General features: G+C 36.7%; 1 protein-coding gene across 3 annotated transcripts in view; it reads right to left on the minus strand.

The window, feature by feature from the left end:
- Positions 1-20,152, minus strand: part of SUGCT (succinyl-CoA:glutarate-CoA transferase) — a 684,028-nt gene that overhangs the window by 610,779 nt on the left and 53,097 nt on the right. For all 3 annotated transcript variants that reach the window (XM_076006291.1, XM_076006292.1, XM_012752259.3), the window contains exon 7: positions 17,787-17,878. In XM_076006291.1, the coding sequence (XP_075862406.1) occupies positions 17,787-17,878 (92 nt within the window). The remainder of the gene's footprint in view (positions 1-17,786; positions 17,879-20,152) is intronic.

Raw genomic sequence — 20,152 nt, forward strand, 5'->3', positions numbered from 1 at the left:
TAACAGTGTAGAAGCATTCCTTTTTCACCACATCCATGTCAACACCTATTGTTGTTTGATTTTTTAATAACAGCCATTCTGATAGGAGTAAAGTAGTATCTCACTGTGCTTTGGGAATTGGTATTTCCCTGATGATTGAGCTTTGTTTGTTTGTTTGTTTGTTTGTTTGTTTGTTTTTGACCATTTGTCTATCTTCTTTAGAAAAACTCTTGTCATGTCTTTTGCCTACTTTTTAATGAGTTGTGTTTTTTTTTAATGATTTGTACAGGTTTTTTATAGATTCTAGATATTTGCCTTTTGTTGGAGGTATGGTTTGTGAATATTTTCTCCCATTCCTTAGGTTGTCTATTTATTCTTTTGATAATATAAACCGGGTAGAAACTTTTTAATTTAATTAAGTCCCATTTATTTTTGTTGTTACTGTATTTGCTTTTGGGGTCTTAGTCATAAATTCTTTGCCTAGACCAATATCTAAAAAAGTTTTTCCTACATTTTATTTTAGAAATTTCATGGGTTCAGGTCTTACAATTAAGTCTTTACTCCATCTTGAGTTAATTTTTGTATATGGTGAGAGAAAGGGATTCTGTTTCATTCTTCTGCATGTGGCTATCCAATTTTCATGATACCATTTATTGAATAGGGCATCCTTTCACCAGTGTATGTTTTTGTCTGCTTTGTTGAAAATCAATTGGTGATAGCTATATGGTTTTATTTCAGGGTTCTATAGTCTGTTCCATTGGTCTATGTCTCTACCTTTATACCAGTACCATGCTGTTTTGTTTACTAGGCCTTGTAGTATCATTTGAAGTCAGGTAATATGATGCCTCCAGTTTTATTATTTTTGCCTAAGACTGCATTGCTATGCAGGCTCTTTTTTGGTGAGGTTTAAGATTATGTCTTCTAGATCTGTGAAAAATGATGTTGCACTTTAATACAGAGAATCCATAGATCACTTTGGGCCATATAGACATTTTAACAATTTGATTCTTTCAATCCATGAGTATGGGATGTTTTTCCATGTGTTTGTGTCATCTATGATTTCTTTCATCAGTGTTTAGTAGTTCTCCTTATAGAGATCTTTCAGTTCCTATACTAAGTATATTCCTAGGCATTTTCTTTTCTTTGCAGCTATTCTAAATGGTATTGAATTCTTGATATGACTCTCGATTTGACTGCTATTTGTATGTAGAAATGCTACTGATTTGTGTACATTGATTTTGTCACCTGAGACTTTGCTGTATTTATTTATCAATTCTAGGAGTCTTTTGGTAGAGTCTTGAGGGTTTTCTGGATACAAGATCATATCATTGGCATACAGGGATAGTTTGACCTCCTCTTTTCTGGTTTGGTTGTCTTTTATTTCTTTCTCTTGCCCAATTGCTCTGGCTAGGACTTCTAGTACTATGTTGAATAGAAGTGGTTACAGTGGACACCCTTGTCTTGTTCCAGTTTGGTGGGGGAATGCTTTCAACTTTTCCCCATTCAGTAAGATCTTGATTATGGGTTTTTCATACATAGCTTTTATTATTTTGAGGTATGCTTTTCAATGCCTAGTTTACTGAGGGTTTTTATCATGAAGGGGTGCTGGATTTTATCAAATTCTTTTCCTGCATGTATTGAGTTGATCATATGGTCTTTGTTTTTACTTCTGTTTATATGGTGAATCACATTTATTGGTTTGCATATATTGAACCATCCTTGCATCCCTGGGTTGAAACCACTTGATTATGATGAATCATCTTTTTGATGTGCTATTGAATTCAGTTTGCTAGTATTTAGTTGAGGATTTTGCTTCTATGTTCATAAGGAATATTGGTTTGCAGTTCTCTTTGTTTGTTGTATTCTTTCCTGGCTTTGGTATCAAGGTGATACTGGCTTTTTAGAAGGAGTGAATGATGATTCCCTCATTCTCAATGTTATGGAACAATTTCAGTAGAATAGATTCTTCTTTGTAGGTCTAGTAGAATTCAGCTGTGAATCTATCTGGTCCAAGGCCCTTTTTTTTGTTGGGAGATTTTTTTTGTTACTATTTCAATCTTGCTACTCGTTGTTGGTCTATTCAGGATTTGTATTTCTTCCTGATTCAGGCCTTGGAAGTTAGGTGTTTCCAAAAATTTATCCATTTTCTCTAGGCTTTTTGGTTTTTATGTATAGAGGTTTTCAGAATAGTCACAGATGATATTTTGTATTTCTGTGGTATCCGTTGTAATGCCTCCTTTTTCATTTCTGATTGAGCTTATATGAGTACTTTCTCTTCTATTTCTGCTTAATCTAGTTAGTGGTCTAGGGATATTGTTTATCTTTTCAAAGAACCACCTTTTTGTTTCATTGATCTTTTGTATTTTTTGTTTGTTTGTTTCCATTTCATTTAGGTCAGCTCTGAGCTTTGCTCTTTCTTTTTTTCTGCTAGCTTTGGGTTTGGTTTGTTCTTCTTTTGCTAGTTAATTTCCATGACTTTGTGTAGATTTGAGAGTTCCATTTGGAATTAATTTCTAGTTTCATTCCACTGTGGTCTGAGGAGATACATGGTATGATTTTGATTTTTCTGAGACTTGTTTTGTAGCCTAACATATGATCTATCTTGGATGATGTCTCATGTACTGATGAGAAGAATGTATATTCTGTAGTTTTGGAGTAGAATGTTCTATAAATGTCTGTTAGGTCCATTTGTTCCAGAGTCACAATTAATTCCAATCTTTCTTTATTGGTTTTCTGTCACGAAGATCTATCTAGTTCTGTCAGTGGAATGTTGAAGACTCTGGCTCTTATGATACTGCCATTTATTTCTTTCCTTAGATCTAGTAGAATTTATTTTATGAATTTGGGATCTCTATGTGCATATATATTTATAATTGTTATATCTTCTTGCTGAATTGCTCCCTTTATCATTATATAATACTGTCTTCATCTTTTTTAACCATTGTTGATTTAAAGTCTATTTTAAGACTTTATTTTAAGACTTTCTGAGAATAGCTGCTCCTGCTCACTTTTAGTTTCCATTTGCATGGAATATTTTTTTTTTTTGATCCCTTTACTTTGAGCCCATAAGAGTCCTTGCAAGTTAGATGGATTTCTTGGAAACAGCATATACTTGGATTGTGTCTTTTCATCCATTCTGCCAATCTGTATCTTTTGAGTGGAGAATTAAGATTATTTCAATTCAATGTTAGTGTTGGAAAGGGAGATAGTGTTCTGTTCATCATGTTGAATGATGTCTTGCTTTTTGTTTTCCTCCTTGTGCTACTGTTTCATAAGAGTTGTGAGTTTTAAATTTTAGTTGTTTTCACACTGGTGGATATCAATTGCTCTGTTCCACATATATAGCACTTCTAGGCATTTCCTGTAGGGCAGATCTAGTGGTGACAAATTTCTTTAATGTTTGCTTGTCTGGGAAAGACTTTATTTCTCCTTCATTTATGAAACTTAGTTTTGCAAGATACGAAATTCTTGGTAGGCAGTTGTTCTATTCAAAACGGCTAAAAATGGGACTGCAGTGCCTTCTAGCTTGTAAGGTCTCTGCTGAGAAATCTGCTGCTAGTCTGATGGGTTTTCCTTTCTTAGTTAGTTGTTACTTTCATCTTGTGACTCTGGCCAGGCGGATGACAATGTGAATTAGTGATGTCCTACTTGCTATGAATCTTCCATTGGTCAATGACTATCTTATATCAATATATCTAAATCTCTCACAATACCAGGGCAGTTTTCCTCAATTATTCCCTCAAATAGGTTTTCCATGTTTTTTGCTTTTTATTCTTCTCTTTCAAGGATATCTATGATTCTTATATTAGTTCATTTTGCATAGTCTGATATTCCTCTAAATGATTGTTCACTCTTCATTTTTCTTTTTTTCTACATTTTTGACTGACTTGGTTAATTCAAAATCCTTGTCTTTAAGGCTCTGAAATTCTTTTTTCTGCTTGGTCTGGTCTGTTGTTAAAGCTTTCTGCTGTACTTTGAAATTCTCTAAGTGATTATTTCATTTTTAAATTCTGTTGTATCTTTTCTTGTGTTATCTATCACTTTAAAAGGCAAGAGATTTATTCGTTTTTAAGAGACACCAGAGTATATCTATCACTTTAAAGAAATTTTCATGTCCTGAATTATTTTTTTAATTTCTTTGTGTTGGTTTTCAACTTTCTCATCAATCCCATTCATCTTATTTGTCATCAATATTCTGATTTCCATACCTGACATTTCAACAATTTCCTTTAGGTTAGGGTCCATTGCTGTAGACCTATTGTGATCCTTTGTGGTGTCAAAACAATTTATTTTTTCTGTTGCCAAAGTTCTCATGCTGGTTCCCTCTCACCTGAAACCTCTTCTCTCAGCACAAAACAGATAAGCTTATGGTGTACCTGTTCTCCTCTACTGGGAACTCACCTACTTAGTGCAAAGAAGGAGAGGTGGCTGGATGGTACACTTATGTCCTACTCCCAAGGACTGACCCAGGAGGAGAGAGATGAATAAACTGAGAGCCTGTGATACAGTTGTTCTTCTGCATCATCCCATTCTCCAGTGGTTGTCATAGTCCAAGCCAGTGCTGGAGGGTATTCATGTAGAATGGTGGGTTGGTCCACAGGCCACTATTGGCAGCTAAGGCAGGGGGTTGGTTATGTCCCTCTCTACAGAGGAGGGTCACGTGGGAGTCTGCTCTGCCCCAGTCTCCCCATGGTGGTAGCAGCTAGGTGAAGCTATTTAGACATGGACTGGAAGTGCCAAGGTTGTGGGTATTCACTCCACTCAGGTCCAGAGGCTGGGTGAGGTGAAGGGGGCTGCGACAACAGATGGCATATAGAGGCATGTGGAACACTGTGGACAAATCATGGCAGCTGGAGCTTTCTCTCTGCCTAGGACAGGTGGTAGCAACTGCTGCAGTACTGTTCAGGTGGCAACAGTGGCAGCGCAGCAGAGAATGTTAGCAGCAGAGAATGTTGGGGGTCATGGGCACCTGCTCTACTTGGATCATCCAGTGGCGGGGGGTGGCACACATGGCACTCAGTCATGGGACACATGAGAGCACCTAGCTTCCTTGTTCCAGTACAGCAGGGACAATGGGGAGTCCAGCAGAGGCGATCAGAAGGTGTCTGCAGTGGAGCTGACACCTGTGTACACCAGGCACTCTGGAACTGAGAGGTCAGAATGGTGTCAGTTGCAGTGACCTGGCATTGGAAACCAGTGGAACCCTGCTGGGCCTGCTCTCTGGTGAAATGCTGCTACAGTCTCCAAGCAGCTCCCTGATCAGTCCAGAGGCCTGGCATGGTGGGGGGAGGGCCCTCACAGCTCAGGTTGCAGTGTCCATGGGGCAAGTGTGGAGCCCAGAATTCTCTCATCTGACTGTTCCCCATGTGTAGGCACCTTCCCCAGGCACCTTTCAATACTGCTGAATGGTTCACTCAACTTCCTTCTCCTTCACTTTGGGTGTCTCCATTCATTTCTCTGATGATTCACAATATTCTCTCTAAGATGATTTGTCCATAGGCGAACATTTTACTTGGAACTTAGAATCCTCTCCTTAAGAGTAGCATGTGCAGGCTGTCTCTAGTCTGCCATCTTGGCCCCCTCTCTCTCCTTTATTTTTAAGTGTGAACCTTAATGAACTCTAGAAGGAATCTCAAGTGCCATAGCTATGGCTACCATGTATCAGCCTCTTATTACCAAACTGAAGTTAAATCCTCCTGGAACAATTAAAGATTCCAATTTCCTATGTAGCAAATAATCAATGAGCACAAACTCAACAGTATATCTGTTATACTCCAGGAATACAAAAGGAAGTGTCCTGAAGACAGTGTCTGTGGATTAATCCACTTATATTATAAAGAGAAAGACAAACAGACATACAATTATCAGCATAAATAAAAACATATAGAAGCACAGAGAAAGAAATGGCAAAACATGCCTCGGAGAGCTAGTAAAGGAATCAGGTCATAAAGGGTGGATAGAAGTCCTACATACCCAATAGTGCTTTCAGTGAGAGCACTGTTGGCATTTTGGAAGAAAATATTTAGATTCACGGGCCTATCCCATACATTAAGTATGTTTGCCACAGTATATTTTAAAATATCATGTTGTACACATAAGTATATACAATAAAAGAAAAAAATACAGTTGTAAACCGATGGTAAAATCATCACATGTAGTATATGCGAACCATGAATCCTCATATACTTGTCCTATGGTTGGCCTCACAGAACCCAATATACAAAAAAGCAGCCCTCCCTATAGGTGGTTTCTCATTCCCCAATAGGTATTTGGTTGAAAAAAAAAATTGTATAACTGGACTCACGCAGTTCAAATCTGTGTTGTTCAAGGATCAACTGTACATTGTTATTAACTATAGTCACCATGTTCCACAACAGATCCCTTGAACTTATTCATCCTAACTAAAATTTGGGATCCTTTGATCAACATCTCCCCAACTTACCCACCCTACCACCAGGCTCTGGTAACCACCATTCTACTCTCTACTTCTAAGTATTCAACTTTTTTAAGTTCCACAAATAAGTGAGATTACTTAGTGTTTGTCTACTGTGTATGGCTTATTTCATTCATCATAATGTCCTCCAAGTTCATACAGTTGTAGCAAATGACAGGATTTCCTTGTTTTCTAAGGCTAAACTTACTGTTTTTTTTAGTCATCCATTCACGGAGACATAGGTTGATGCTGCAATGAACATAGGAGTACAGATATCTCTTCAACATACTAATTTCAATTCATTTGAATATTTACCTAGTGGTATTGCTGGATGAATACCGGTGTTCTAATTTAATTTTTTGAGGAACTGCCTTTACATTCCAACCAACAGCCATCACTTTTCAATTTTACAATCACCAGTTTAAAAAGATATTTTCGGATGGGCGTGATGGCTCATGCCTGTAATCCTAGCATTCTGGGAGGCCAAGGCGGTGAATCACTCAAGGTCAGGAGTTTGAAACCAGCCTGAGCAAGAGTGAGACCCCATCTCTATTAAAAATGGAAAGAAATTAATTGGTCAACTAAAAATATATAGAAAAACTTAGCCAGGCATGGTGGCGCATGCCTGTAGTCCCAGCTACTTGGGAGGCTGAGGCAGAAGGATTGCTTCAGTCCAGGAGTTTTAGGTTGCTGTGAGCTAGGCTGACACCATGGAACTCTAGCCTGGGCAATAGAGTGAGATTCTGTCTCAAAAAAAAAGATATTTTTCCTATTTTGCAGATCGGGAAACTAAGTTAAACAGCTTATCTTAATGTTACACTGAATGACAGAATGAAAATTCAAACCCGGGTTTTCTGGTTCCTAAGACTCTGTTCAGTGAACATGTTAAATAGATAATCAACAAAGACATTACAACTGCTCAAGATAATGAAAGGAATTGAACTTAAGAAGAAAACTGTAAGGGTCAAAGTTCTAAGATAACATGGCAGAGGACAGAAAAGGCAAGGATGATAGTACCTACAAAGATAGGAAAGTATGTGCATAGATTTTTAGAAGTAGGAGGGTGTTGGCATGAATCGTAGACTAGATGTGAGAGTAGAGATTAAGAAGCCCAGGACATCATCCCCTGTCCAGAATTTGCAAAAGTGGAATAGGCAAGAATGAGCATCATCTGATTGAGAGTAAAACAATTATCCAAATGTATACTCCCTCTCTATGTTGGTATTCATGTATACTCAAATTTCCTTTTGTCCTGCAACACTGAAGTAAACCATTTATATTTATCATTTATATTATATTTATAAATTATATTTACATTTAGTCTTCCCTCCTGGTTTAGAAAAGAAAAAAGAAAAAGACTGCATTTCTTTTTTAACATTTATTTGAAATGTTTTCAATTTGCTGACATTTCTCTGGCATTGTTGGTGCTTACAAATCAACTCAGTATTGCAGATCCAGGTGTACCAGTGCTATCTATAGATGAACTATAATGATCTTCTTGCTCTGCAATGTGAAATAAGAAAAGGACACAGGCAGGTGCGGTGGCTCACGCCTATAATCCTAGTACTCTGAGAGGCTGAGGCAGGCGGATCATTTGAGCTCAGGAGTTCAAGACCAGCCTGAGCAAAAGCAAGACCCCATCTCTACCAAAAATAGAAAGAAGCTAATTGGACAGCTAAAAATATATAGAAAAAAATCAGCCAGGCATGGTGGCGCATGCCTGTAGTCCCAGCTACTCGGGAAGCTGAGGCAGTAGGATCACTTGAGCTCAGGAGTTTGAGGTTCTGTGAGCTAGGCTGACTCCACGCACTCTAGCCCAGGCAACAGAGTGAGACTCTATCTCAAAAAAAAAAAAAAAGAAAAGAAAAAGAAAGAAAGAAAGAAAGAAAGAAAGAAAGAAAGAAAGAAAGAAAGAAAGAAAGAAAGAAAGAAAGAAAGAAAGAAAGAAAGAAAGAAAAAGAAAGAAATGGACACAACTCAAAATGATATAGGCAACATCAACATAATCAACATTTTTATTGAGCATTTCATTTAACCAAATTATTTCTTCATGTTGATTACATTGATGTAGTTTGTGTCATATAAAAACTAGAGGATCATTAACATGAATATGTTAAATTTTTGAAAAAGAAAAAAATTTTTTCCTACAAAAAATGGATAGGTATATTTTTAAAAGGACATTTACATTATATAAAAAGAAACAGTAACAGAGAATAAAATTGATATTTTAAACTACAGGAGATTACATGACCTTTTACAACATAAAGAAATTTTTAGCAAGCATTGGATATTTCAGAACAAAACATAATCCTTTTAAAATGAAATGTTTTCTCTGCAAAAAGATACCTACCTCAACTAGGGAAGGCCCTTCCTCCTCAAAAGAAACAAAGATTATTTCTTCAAAAACTGGGATTGTGTGTGTGTGCATGCACATGTGTGTGGAATCTTTCACTAGAATCCTGTTTTAGAAAAGAGGTTTTAGAGAAATTTGAAGATTTTTTTCACAGATGATTCTATCTCTCTTTGAGTTTCCTTCTATTTAGGGGTCAAATGTGAAAAAAACAAAGTAGAACTACATTGTGATATAAATTCTATGGAATAACAACTGAAATATCAAATGAGCTTCAATAATAAATATCACAGTGTTAATGTCAGTCACCAGGATTGAGTGGATTCATTTGATTCTAGTTAAACTAATTAAACTAAATTGAGCAGTCAATTCAGTCAACCAACAAATCAGTCGTGTAAAGATGGAAAAACATGACTGTTTCTTTTCTCTAAATGTTTTTGCAGTTACAGTGAACTAACCCAGAACCTAGTTGTTTTAACACCTTTCTTGGAAAACATATTTTAACCCACGATCAAATATGATGGAAATATTTTAAGAATGTATGTGTATGTGTGTTTGTGTGTGTGTATGTGTTGGGAAGGGCCACATCTCTAGTTGTTTTATTTACATAGATATTTCAAATTTGAGATAGGTCCTTATCAGACATGGCTGATAGGAGTATAAATTAGTTCAATCTTTTGGAATACCAATATCTATCAAAAATGCAAATGAACTAATCCTTTGACACGGCAGCCTCTTTCGAGGGATTTTTCCTACAGATATAATTGCCCATGTGGAAAACAACTTAGGTACAAGGATATTTTCTGTAGTCTTAAGGTAAAATAATAGAAAGAAACTAAATGCACAGTAAGAAGAGGCTGCTTAAAGAAACTATGGAACATCCATAGACAGAAACAATAAGAGCAAGTGTACTGATACAAAATAATCTCCAAGATATATGATGTGAAATAAAATACAATGCAAAACATTTACTTTAGGCAACTCTTAAAAGTAAAAATTAAAACCATAAAGCTTCTAGAAGAAAACCTTCATAACTTAAGGGAAGGTAAAGATTTCTTAAAGAGGACATAAAAGATACTGACTATAAAAGAAAAAAATGACTAATTTGACTTAAAATTTAAAACTTCTTATCAAAAGACACCAGTATGACAGCAAAATGGCAAGCCACAGGATAAGAGAAAATATCAACAATGCATGCATCTGACAAATACTTATAACCAGAATACAGAAATAAATCCTTTAAACCACTGAGAAAAAGACTAGCACTTCAATAAAAACAATGGAAAAGTCTTGAACATACAGTTCACAAAGATATCCAAGTGGCCATTAAGCATATGAAAAAATGTATTAATAAATCTTTACTCATCCGGGAAATACAAATTCAAATCACGAGATACTACTACATACCCACCAAAATACCTAAAATTAAAAAGACTAGCATTGTCAAGAAGAGTTGATGAAGATAATTAAAACTCTAGAAGAGTATAAACTGGCACCATTTTGGAAAACTGGCTATACACATCTAACCTGTGACTTACCAGTTTCACTCCTTGTTATACAACAAGAGAAATGAGTGTGTATGTCCAACAAAAGGCATTCAGAAAAAGGCTCAATTTTATTCATAACAGGAAAAAACTGGAAACAACTCAAATGTTCACCAACAGAACAGTGGAGGAATTGTGGTATATTCACACAATGGAATACTATATAGCAATAAAAACATACCACTAATTACACATAACTGAGTGAACCTCAAAAGCATTATACTGAGCAAAGGAAGCCAAACATGAAGAACATACTACATGGTTCTATTTATATAAGGGGTAAACCTATAGTATCAGAAGCCAAAATAGTGGTTACCTCTGGAAGGAGGTGGTATTGCTTGGGAAAAAGCATAATGAAACTTTCTAAGGTTATGGAAATATGCTATATCTTGAACTTGGTGATGTTTATCCAGATGTATATATTTGCAGAAAATCATTGAACTCTACCCTTAAGATTTTTCACTTTATTGTATGGAACTTATATCTCATTTTGTTAAAATGGGATTTAAAAAACATTGAGAAAGTATATTACCAATTGTTTTCTAAAAGATGAGGGTAGATTATTTTGCTTGGTTTTCAATAGAATATCTCTGAAATGATGCAAAAGAAACTTGATAATATTGATTGCCACTGCAGAGGAGAAGAAAGTAGGGTGGGGACAGAGGAAAGGAGATTGATGTTGTAGAATCCTATGTATAGAGTGAAAAAGGCTCAGTTTATGTCCCAATATTACCATTTAGAGAGCCATCTTGCTCTCTTAAAAGTGTCCTGGTTTGTATGATAAATTGTATGGCCAACCTACTTAGGCACCTTGTGGATTTAGTATTACGTAAATGTATTATCTCTTCAAAAAATAAATAAAATATAAACTAAATATAATACAGTGCCTTATCACAGCAATGTAAGAGCATTTTCTTACTCTTTGTGTAATTATTTGTGTTTCCTTAGTTTTTAAAAGGGAAGATAAATATCTAAGAAGCAATGCTTGTAAACTTGATTTAATCCATTCTGTACACTTAGGTCAAACTAATCTTATGAACCACAGCTTTCATCATGTCACTCCCCTTCTATAAAACCTCTCTAACATCATTGTGAGTAAACAACATCCCAACTTCTTTACTTGACCTTGAAGACTTTCCAAAATAGGCCTCAACTAACCTTCCCTCAATACTCTGAAACCTTAACTCACTGCCCTTCTGTAACTGGCCAAATGCTTTTCCCTAGTTGTGCCTGATTCTTTCCTGCTTCCCTGTCTTTGTTCACTCTAATCTCCACTGGGGTTGTCTCAATCTATCCAAATTCTATCTATTTTTCAAGGTATCATGCAATGCAAGTCCCATCACTTCCTTTTTTTTATTATTTTTTTTTATTTCAGCATATTGTGGGTGTACAAATGCTAAGGTTACATATATTGCCCACTCCCCCCCCTGCCCCCTTGAGTCAGAGTTTCATTTTTTTTTAAATGGGATTTAAAAAACATTGAGAAAGTATATTACCAATTGTTTTCTAAAAGATGAGGGTAGACTATTTTGCTTGGTTTTCAATAGAACATCTCTGAAATGAAGCAAAAGAAACTTGATAACATTAATTACCACTGAGGAGGAGAAGAAAGTAGGGTGGGGACAGACGAAAGGAGATTGATGTTGTAGAATCATTGTCCAAACATTGCACATCTCACTCATTGTGTTTATATATACCTATCCCCTCCTCCCCCCTCCCACCCACCTGACATCCGATAAATATTTCTCCTATATGTCCACTTAGGTGTTGATCTGTTAATACCAATTTGTTGGCGAGTACATGTGGTGCTTGTTTTTCCATTCTTGAGATACTTCACTTAGTAGAATGGGTTCCAGCTCTATTCAGGAAAATACAAGAGGTGCTATATCACCATTGTTTCTTAAAGCTGAATAATACTCCATGGTATACATATACCACATTTTATTAATCCACTCATGAATTGATGGGCACTTGGGTTGTTTCCACAACTTTGCAATTGTAAATTGTGCTGCTATAAACATTCAAGTGCAGGTGTCTTTTTCATAAAATGACTTTTTTTTTTTTTTTTTTGGAGACAGAGTCTCGCTTTCTTGCCTAGGCTAGAGTGAGTGCCGTGGTGTCAGCCTAGCTCACAGCAACCTCAAACTCCTGGGCTCAAGCGATCCTCCTGCCTCAGCCTCCCGAGTAGCTGGGACTACAGGCACAAGCCACCATGCCCGGCTGATTTTTATATTATATATATTAGTTGGCCAATTAATTTCTTTCTATTTTTATGGTAGAGACGAGGTCTCGCTCAGGCTGGTTTTGAATTCCTGACCTTGAGCAATCCGCCCTCCTCGGCCTCCCAGAGTGCTAGGATTACAGGCGTGAGCCACCGGGCCCGGCCCATAAAATGACTTTTGATCTTTTGGGTAGATGCCCAGTAGTGGAATTACTGGATCAAATCCACCACTTCCTTGAAGTCCTACCTTGAGCCAACTTTATATTTTACATACCACTTAATGTTATGCATTTTTCTATTATTTTCTAATTTTTCTATGAGTATACATCTAATCAAGTCAACTAAAGTGTTACATATAATTTATTATGGTACATAATATACACACATAATATACACACATAGTCAATACATCTTTGTTCACTGATTAACAGTATAGTTCTTCTTGATATTTAAGCATGCCATAAATTATAGTTGAATTATTACTCAGAACACGTGTCACATATGACTGGGTCATTTACTTTCCAAAATCTCTCATACTTACTGATTTCATTCCCGATTTCTTCATATACCCTATGCATTAAAAAAATGATAGATATTCCCTTTTGAGTAATAACTAGTTAGCATAGATCCAGGAAAGTGAAAAAATTAGGGAATATGATTTTTTGTTGTTGTTTTTTGAGACAGAATCTCACTCTGTTGCCCTAGCTAGACTGAGTGCCATGGCACCAGCCTAGCTCACAGCAACCTGAAACTCCTGGGCTCAAGCAATCCTACTGCCTCAGCCTCCTGAGTAGCTAGGACTACAGGTATGCACCACCATGCCCGGCTAGTTTTTTATACATCACTATAGTTGTCCAGCTAATTTCTTTCTATTTTTTTTTTTTTTTTTTTTTAGTAGAGACAGGGTCTCGCTCTTGCTCTGGCTGGTCTCGAACTCCTGAGCTCAAACGATCCGCCCGCCTCGGCTCTCAGAGTGCTAGGATTACAGGCATGAACCACCACGCCCGGCCAGGGATATGATTTTATTCAAAGTACAAGATTACAAATTAAGTATAATATATAGACCTTAATAAGTCACTAACTTCTGTTTGAGTGTATGGAAGAATATCAGTTACTTCCAAAGGAAAAAGGGTTTTAATAATAATACCTCCCATAGCTACTCCCAAGTGTGGTCCACAGTCCATCCCTATCAGAAGCAGTTGACCCATCACTAAACATGCATACTTGTGGACTCTACCTACAAATCAGTAACTCTGAGGGCAGAGTTCAGGAACCTGCAGATATACTAAGCAACTGCTGATTCTTATGTGTCCTACCTTACATTATAAACAATGTCATACTTTTATATTTTATAAACGACATTCTATTTGCTCTTTATAATATCTCATAGAAGAGGTATGTGAGCTTCACTTCCATATGAAACACTTCCTTCACTGAAACACAGAAAGCTATATGATATGTTCACGATCATGTCACATAGTGCCAGGTATTCATTTGTTCATTCACTCAACATCTATTTATTGAGTATTTACCAAGGCTCTGTTCTACTCATAGACATACAGCAATGACCAAAGCAAAGACCACGGTCATTCTTACGAGGCTTATATTCTACTGAGGCCTATTTAGGCAGTCTGTCAATATTACACAGGAGTGATTTAGAGCCAGGGCCCTAGACTCTTAGTTGAATGCTTTCTCACTATTCCAAATGGTCTGTTCACTACACTGTAACATACCAAGTGGCATGCAGAAGCAAGATGTAAATAAAATAGGCATCAGGATTCACTCTGCAGGCACCATAAAAAGTGAGGAAAGAGTGCAGGCTATAGGAGTAAAGCAAACTTGGGTTCAAAGCCTGGCTTTAGCACTTTACATACCTGGGCATTCTGGACAGGTTATTTAAGGCTTTAACCTTCAGTTATACAACTTATCAATACCTACACCTGGATATATCAATGTGAGGATAAAAAGAGATAATATCATATGTAAAACATCTAGCATGGGCCTAGCACAGTGTAGGTACTCAAAATCATATCTCTTCCTCTCCATAATCAAATGTGAATTTTATCTGACAACACCACAGCATACCTTAAAAGGCTAGAGTTTAGATTTAGTGTCAGTCAACTGTAAGTAGTTTGATTTTAATCTCATTATGAAGATTGTTTTCATAAATTTTAACCTATATTATACATTTTGATATTCCCCCTTTTAGATAAAAATATGATTACGCCACTATAGAAAAAAACATGCATTTTGAGTTTTTTCATTGTAATACTAACCTGTACCTTTGGAGCATCATTCGATTTCCAGGCTCAAATACATGGGATCACCAAAAATATGTTTATATATACTAATGTGTCTTCTCTTCAAACTACTAAGTAATATAATAAGTCCACAAACAATAAGTTCAGCCACTGCTCCTATCTCTCCATTCTCATTTTTTTTTTTTTTTTTTTGAGACAGAGTCTCGCTTTGTTGCCCAGGCTAGAGTGAGTGCCATGGCATCAGCCTAGCTCACAACAACCTCAAACTCCTGGGCTCAAGCAATCCTACTGCCTCAGCCTCCCGAGTAGCTGGGACTACAGGCATGCGCCACCATGCCCGGCTAATTCTTTTCTGTATATATTAGTTGGCCAATTAATTTCTTCCTATTTATAGTAGAGACGGGGTCTCGCTCTTGCTCAGGTTGGTTTCGAACTCCTGAACTCAAACGATCCGCCCGGCTCGGCCTCCCAGAGAGCTAGGATTACAGGCGTGAGCCACCGCACCCGGCCTCCATTCTCATTTTTGACCCTTCTTTGCTAGTTTACAATAACCAATGATACTGCCCTTCTTTTGGCTCCACAAACCTAACACAATCTCCAACAATCAGGGGTCCTCAAACTACGGCCCGCTGGCCACATGCGGCCCCCTGAGGACATTTATCTGGCTCTGGAGTGTTTTTGCCACCGCTGCCTGTCCTGCTTAGCAGCCGACTCCTCCCGGACCCACAGTGCGCATGTGTGGAATGTGTGCCGCACTTTCCAATGGCCCTGTGGGACAGGGAACTGGCCCCCTGTTTAAAAAGTTTGAGGACCCCTGATAGATGTTGCTCTCTGATCACTGGCTAATGCTTAACCAGGTCCCACCTTAGATATCTGGCCCTCAGAGAAGGCTTCCCTGACCATTCTGGCAAAGTTAGGCTCCACTGTGTAGGGTCATGCAGTAAAGCCTCCTAAGGATACAGAAGCTGGGTCCCAATCAGTCATCTGGCAACACAGAGTCACGCTACAGCACAGATATGCGGCTGGGCACTTAGAGAAAGTCCATATGCAATGGATATTATTGGCAATAGTACGTATTCATTGGCTAGTGGAAAATATTAGCCAGAGCTTTCAGAAGTGATCCTTCCTGTGCAAACTCTGCTGAGAGGCTTAGGGAACTATAATATATTGCTAGTAAGATAAATAAAAACAACTGTCTTAAGGGGGACTCACAGCATGGCCTGTTCTCTTACATCTGCTTTTGTCCTTTACTGTCAAACCACATTTTGTGGAGATCTTTAGAAGTATAATAATGATCTGAAGCACACTATTATATACATTAACAGCTTTAGCTATAGAAAAGTGCCCTGTACTCTTCTTCCAAGTTCTTCTTATTTGTATGTAATGAATATTTTCTGTTAATATTTTTCCCCCATTTGATAGCTTCAGGAGGGCAAGGACTGTGCCTGTCCTGTTGTCTGCATAATCTCCAGTGCCTACCACAGTTCCCATCATGTAATAGGAAATACATGCAATAACTATTCAATGGATTGGTGCATGACTTAATTAGGGGGCGAGAGATGTGTCCATGTGAAAGAGATACAGTACATAGGTGTTAAGTTTACTTAATTTAATACATGTAAAGTATATAAAGCAATGTTTGGCACATAGTAAGCACTCAATAAATGCTGTTTTTATTTGTTTAGAACAAAAATCATTCAAGTAGGAAAACACAAAAGATTAAGACTGTTATTGACATAAATTATAAGGTTGAGCACACGCTGTGTGGTTAGGCCTGTCAGAATGTAGTACAGGGTCCTAAAGGAACTACAGTAATCTGCCACCCTCGCTATTTTTAATTTAATTCATTTTAGCATTTGAATATACGCATTCGAAAATCCCATATCTTTTCACATATTCCCAAGGAGTACAGTGGCCTTCAATGACAGTACTCACAGTAACAATGTCTTGGCCATATGACAGTCTATGGGATATGTTCATGTTCCATTCTCTCAATGAATAGAAAGAAAAACAGTACCCTTGAATATTTGAAGGAAAGGCCACAAACATTTTTTCTGAAAATAAAACAATATAGGATAAAAATATAAAAGACCTTATATTTCAAAACATAAAACTCCAACAGCTGCTTTGAAACTAATACAAAGAAGACTGCAAAAGAGAGTCACTGTCTCAGTTTATCCCAACATTGCAGCAGTATTTCCTGAAGAATTAACTAAAGAAAGCAATTCAGGGAAGGAACACCTACTGGAACAAATTTTTAAGCCTATCAATTCAGTTTATTTTGAAATGGATGTCTCTTAGTATTTTTATTTATGAGGCTTAGGCTTTCACACTTTTTTAAAAACTTTATTTAATGTTATTTATATTATTTCCCCCAAGAGTCAATTTTTTTATTATACTAACCACATTTTGGCCATCTATATATACTTTTTAGGAACTTCCCATACCACCTTCAATGGAAACAGATTATTATAAAATCAAATAATTATTTCACTGCCAGAATCTAATGTATATGACAAATCAGACACAACTATACCTGAAGCTTTAAGTAACAAATTTTCAAATACATAACTACTTACTATGTTCCAGAAGAAAAAATACATTCTGCTATATATATGTGGCAAATCAAGGTACTCTGGTAGAAATGGACATCTAAGGACTTGTCTAGTCAGCCATTTTATTTCAAAAAAGGAATATTTCTAAATCACATGAAGGTACCTATATTAAGCTTGAATAATACAATAAATATGAAAAATATGTTCGCCCCCTGATCTATTGCTTCTTACTAAAAATATTGCTCTTTCCATGGGGCCAAATTGATGTTTAGCCTCGAGGACATTTGTAATGAACACTTCTGTTTTACTTTAATAAATCATTCACTTTCCCTGGTTTCTTTCTAAAATTAAGTCAAGTTTAATCCTATGGGTTAGTGAAAAGTAAAATCTCTTCAGAATATATAACAGAAAAAATTATGAATATTCTAAAGAAGGATACCTACCTCAGGCCCTGTGATGTGCATCAGACCAGAAACAGCAGAGGCAACAGCATCATAACCAGCTCGCCGCGACATCGGGCCCGTCTGACCATACCCTAAAACAATGAGAACAGACATATGCAGCACTGCTCAGGGTATGCATTGTAAATTAGTGTGTTAAAACCACTTGTATCCAGAAATCTTGCAGTATTTTGATACTAGTAGATCTATACAATCCCTTCAAGAAGGCAGTAAGAATTAATCATGGTGTTCTACCCCCAGAAAGTCAGAAAGTGTTGATTTGCAGGCCAGATTTCACCTGCATGGGTGTTTTGTTTGGCCTAGTGTTTTGAAATGATTTTATTTAGTTGCCAACATTCAAAAATCAGGAGATAACACACAAAATGCAAATGTTTGGATTTTCTTTAAAAAAAAAATCAGAAAATTATTCATAACTAGGCCCACCTTCTTGCATGGCAACAAAGTATCAGCTCTCCCCTTTACACAGGGCATATGTTCTCTGACTTGCCACAGTCTCCACCATTCCTCACTCCCCTCAGACTGATCCCATCATTTAACTTACTCCCCAGACCCCCACAGGCATTTGCTACCCTCACTCTGTATCCAACAATATACTGAGTAAAGCAAAACAATGTCTCCTTGGGATCTATTTCTTCCCTTTTTGGCCTTCAGCATGCAAGAATAAAGAAAACACAAGAAATGATTTACTCCTGCTCTCCTTGCTGCTTGTTGAATTATAAAGGTTATATCAGGAGCTGTGTCTCCAAATCCTGTGTATCAACCAGAGAGTGGTCAAATGAAGAGCATTCCATACCACCTGATATTTGTTGTCATTCCCTGAGTACCCTGCTTTAGAAAGATCAGGAAAGGAAAGGAAAAGAAAGGAAAGATCCAGCCATCTGGAAAGCTATCCCTCCATTTCAATCCATGTATCAATACGTCTCAGTTCCTTGCATCTTCTAAATCTCCATTCAGATGTCTCCTTACCAGAGGGATCTTCCCTGACAACATTTTGTAAAAAAGCACTCTCACTTCTCACTTTTAATCCCCCATACCCAGTTATATTTGTTTTCATAGCCCTTATTACTGCAGATATATAACATAGTTATTTGCTTATTGATTTATTTTATCTCCTCCCTGCTAAAATGTATGCTCCATAAATTTTTTTTATTTGATTCACTGTTGTATACCTAGCATCTAGAAGAATGTTCAGTAACATTTATTGAAGAAATGAATACTTAAATGAATATTTATATTAAGATAATAATTTTTTCAAAAACAAATAATCTCTAAAATGTAAATGAATAAAGAAACTAAAGAAGTGATAATCACCAATTAAACTACCGAGATGCACTTGCCACCAGAAGTGGTCTTTGCCAGAAATAAAAGTATGTAAAACAAAATCCACAGATAAAACTATCACTTACTATTAAGAAATTAAAGTAGTTCAAGATTAAGTGATATTTGTCATTATTGATGACAGAAAAGGTGTCAAAACATGTCCCTCCTTATGTTTTATGGAAAATTTCAAAAAAATAAAAATAGATAGACTATATAATAAGCCCATTAGCCAACCATTAAGTCTTTAACAATTGATTTAATCTACCTGAGCCTCAATGTCTTCATCTGTAAAATGGCACTATTCACATTTATATCACAGATTTCTTAGGAAGATTTAATTTGATAAGACAGCATAAGTAAAGTGCATTTTACTTTTAAAACTAAATATATATAGTTACTAAATATGCATTAATCAATGCATTAATAATATATTAGCTAACCTTTGCCACAAAAATATTGAGAATAACAAAAAGAAAACTGCCCTGAGGTATGCCTAAATGATGAGAATAGATATTCTAAGCATTGAAATTATATTTATTGTTTAATAACCCATAAAAATTGAACTTGCATTTGTTTATTGTAGAAAAGAATATGATAATAGACTGGGCATGGTGGCTCATGCCTGTAATCCTAACACTCTGGGAGGCCAAGGGGGGCAGATCATTTGAGCTCAGGAGTTCAAAACCAGCCTGAGCAAGAGCAAGACCCCATCTCTACTAAAAAATAGAAAGAAATTAATTGGCCAACTAAAAATATATAGAAAAAATTAGCCGGGCATGGTGGCGCATGCCTGTAGTCCCAACTACTCGGAAGGCTGAGGCAGGAGGATTCCTTGAGCCCAGGAGTTTGAGGTTTCTGTGAGCTAGGCTGACGCCACAGCACTCTAGCCTCGGCAACAGAGTGAGACTCTGTCTCAAAAAAAAAAAAAAAAAAATCTGACAATAATAATTTTATAAATATATACAGTATGTCAAAAATTATTCCACCTTTTCACACTTTACACTTACCTTAAATATTTGAACACTGAC

The sequence above is a fragment of the Microcebus murinus genome, chromosome 9 (assembly GCF_040939455.1).
Source record: "Microcebus murinus isolate Inina chromosome 9, M.murinus_Inina_mat1.0, whole genome shotgun sequence".
Lineage (NCBI taxonomy): Eukaryota > Metazoa > Chordata > Mammalia > Primates > Cheirogaleidae > Microcebus > Microcebus murinus.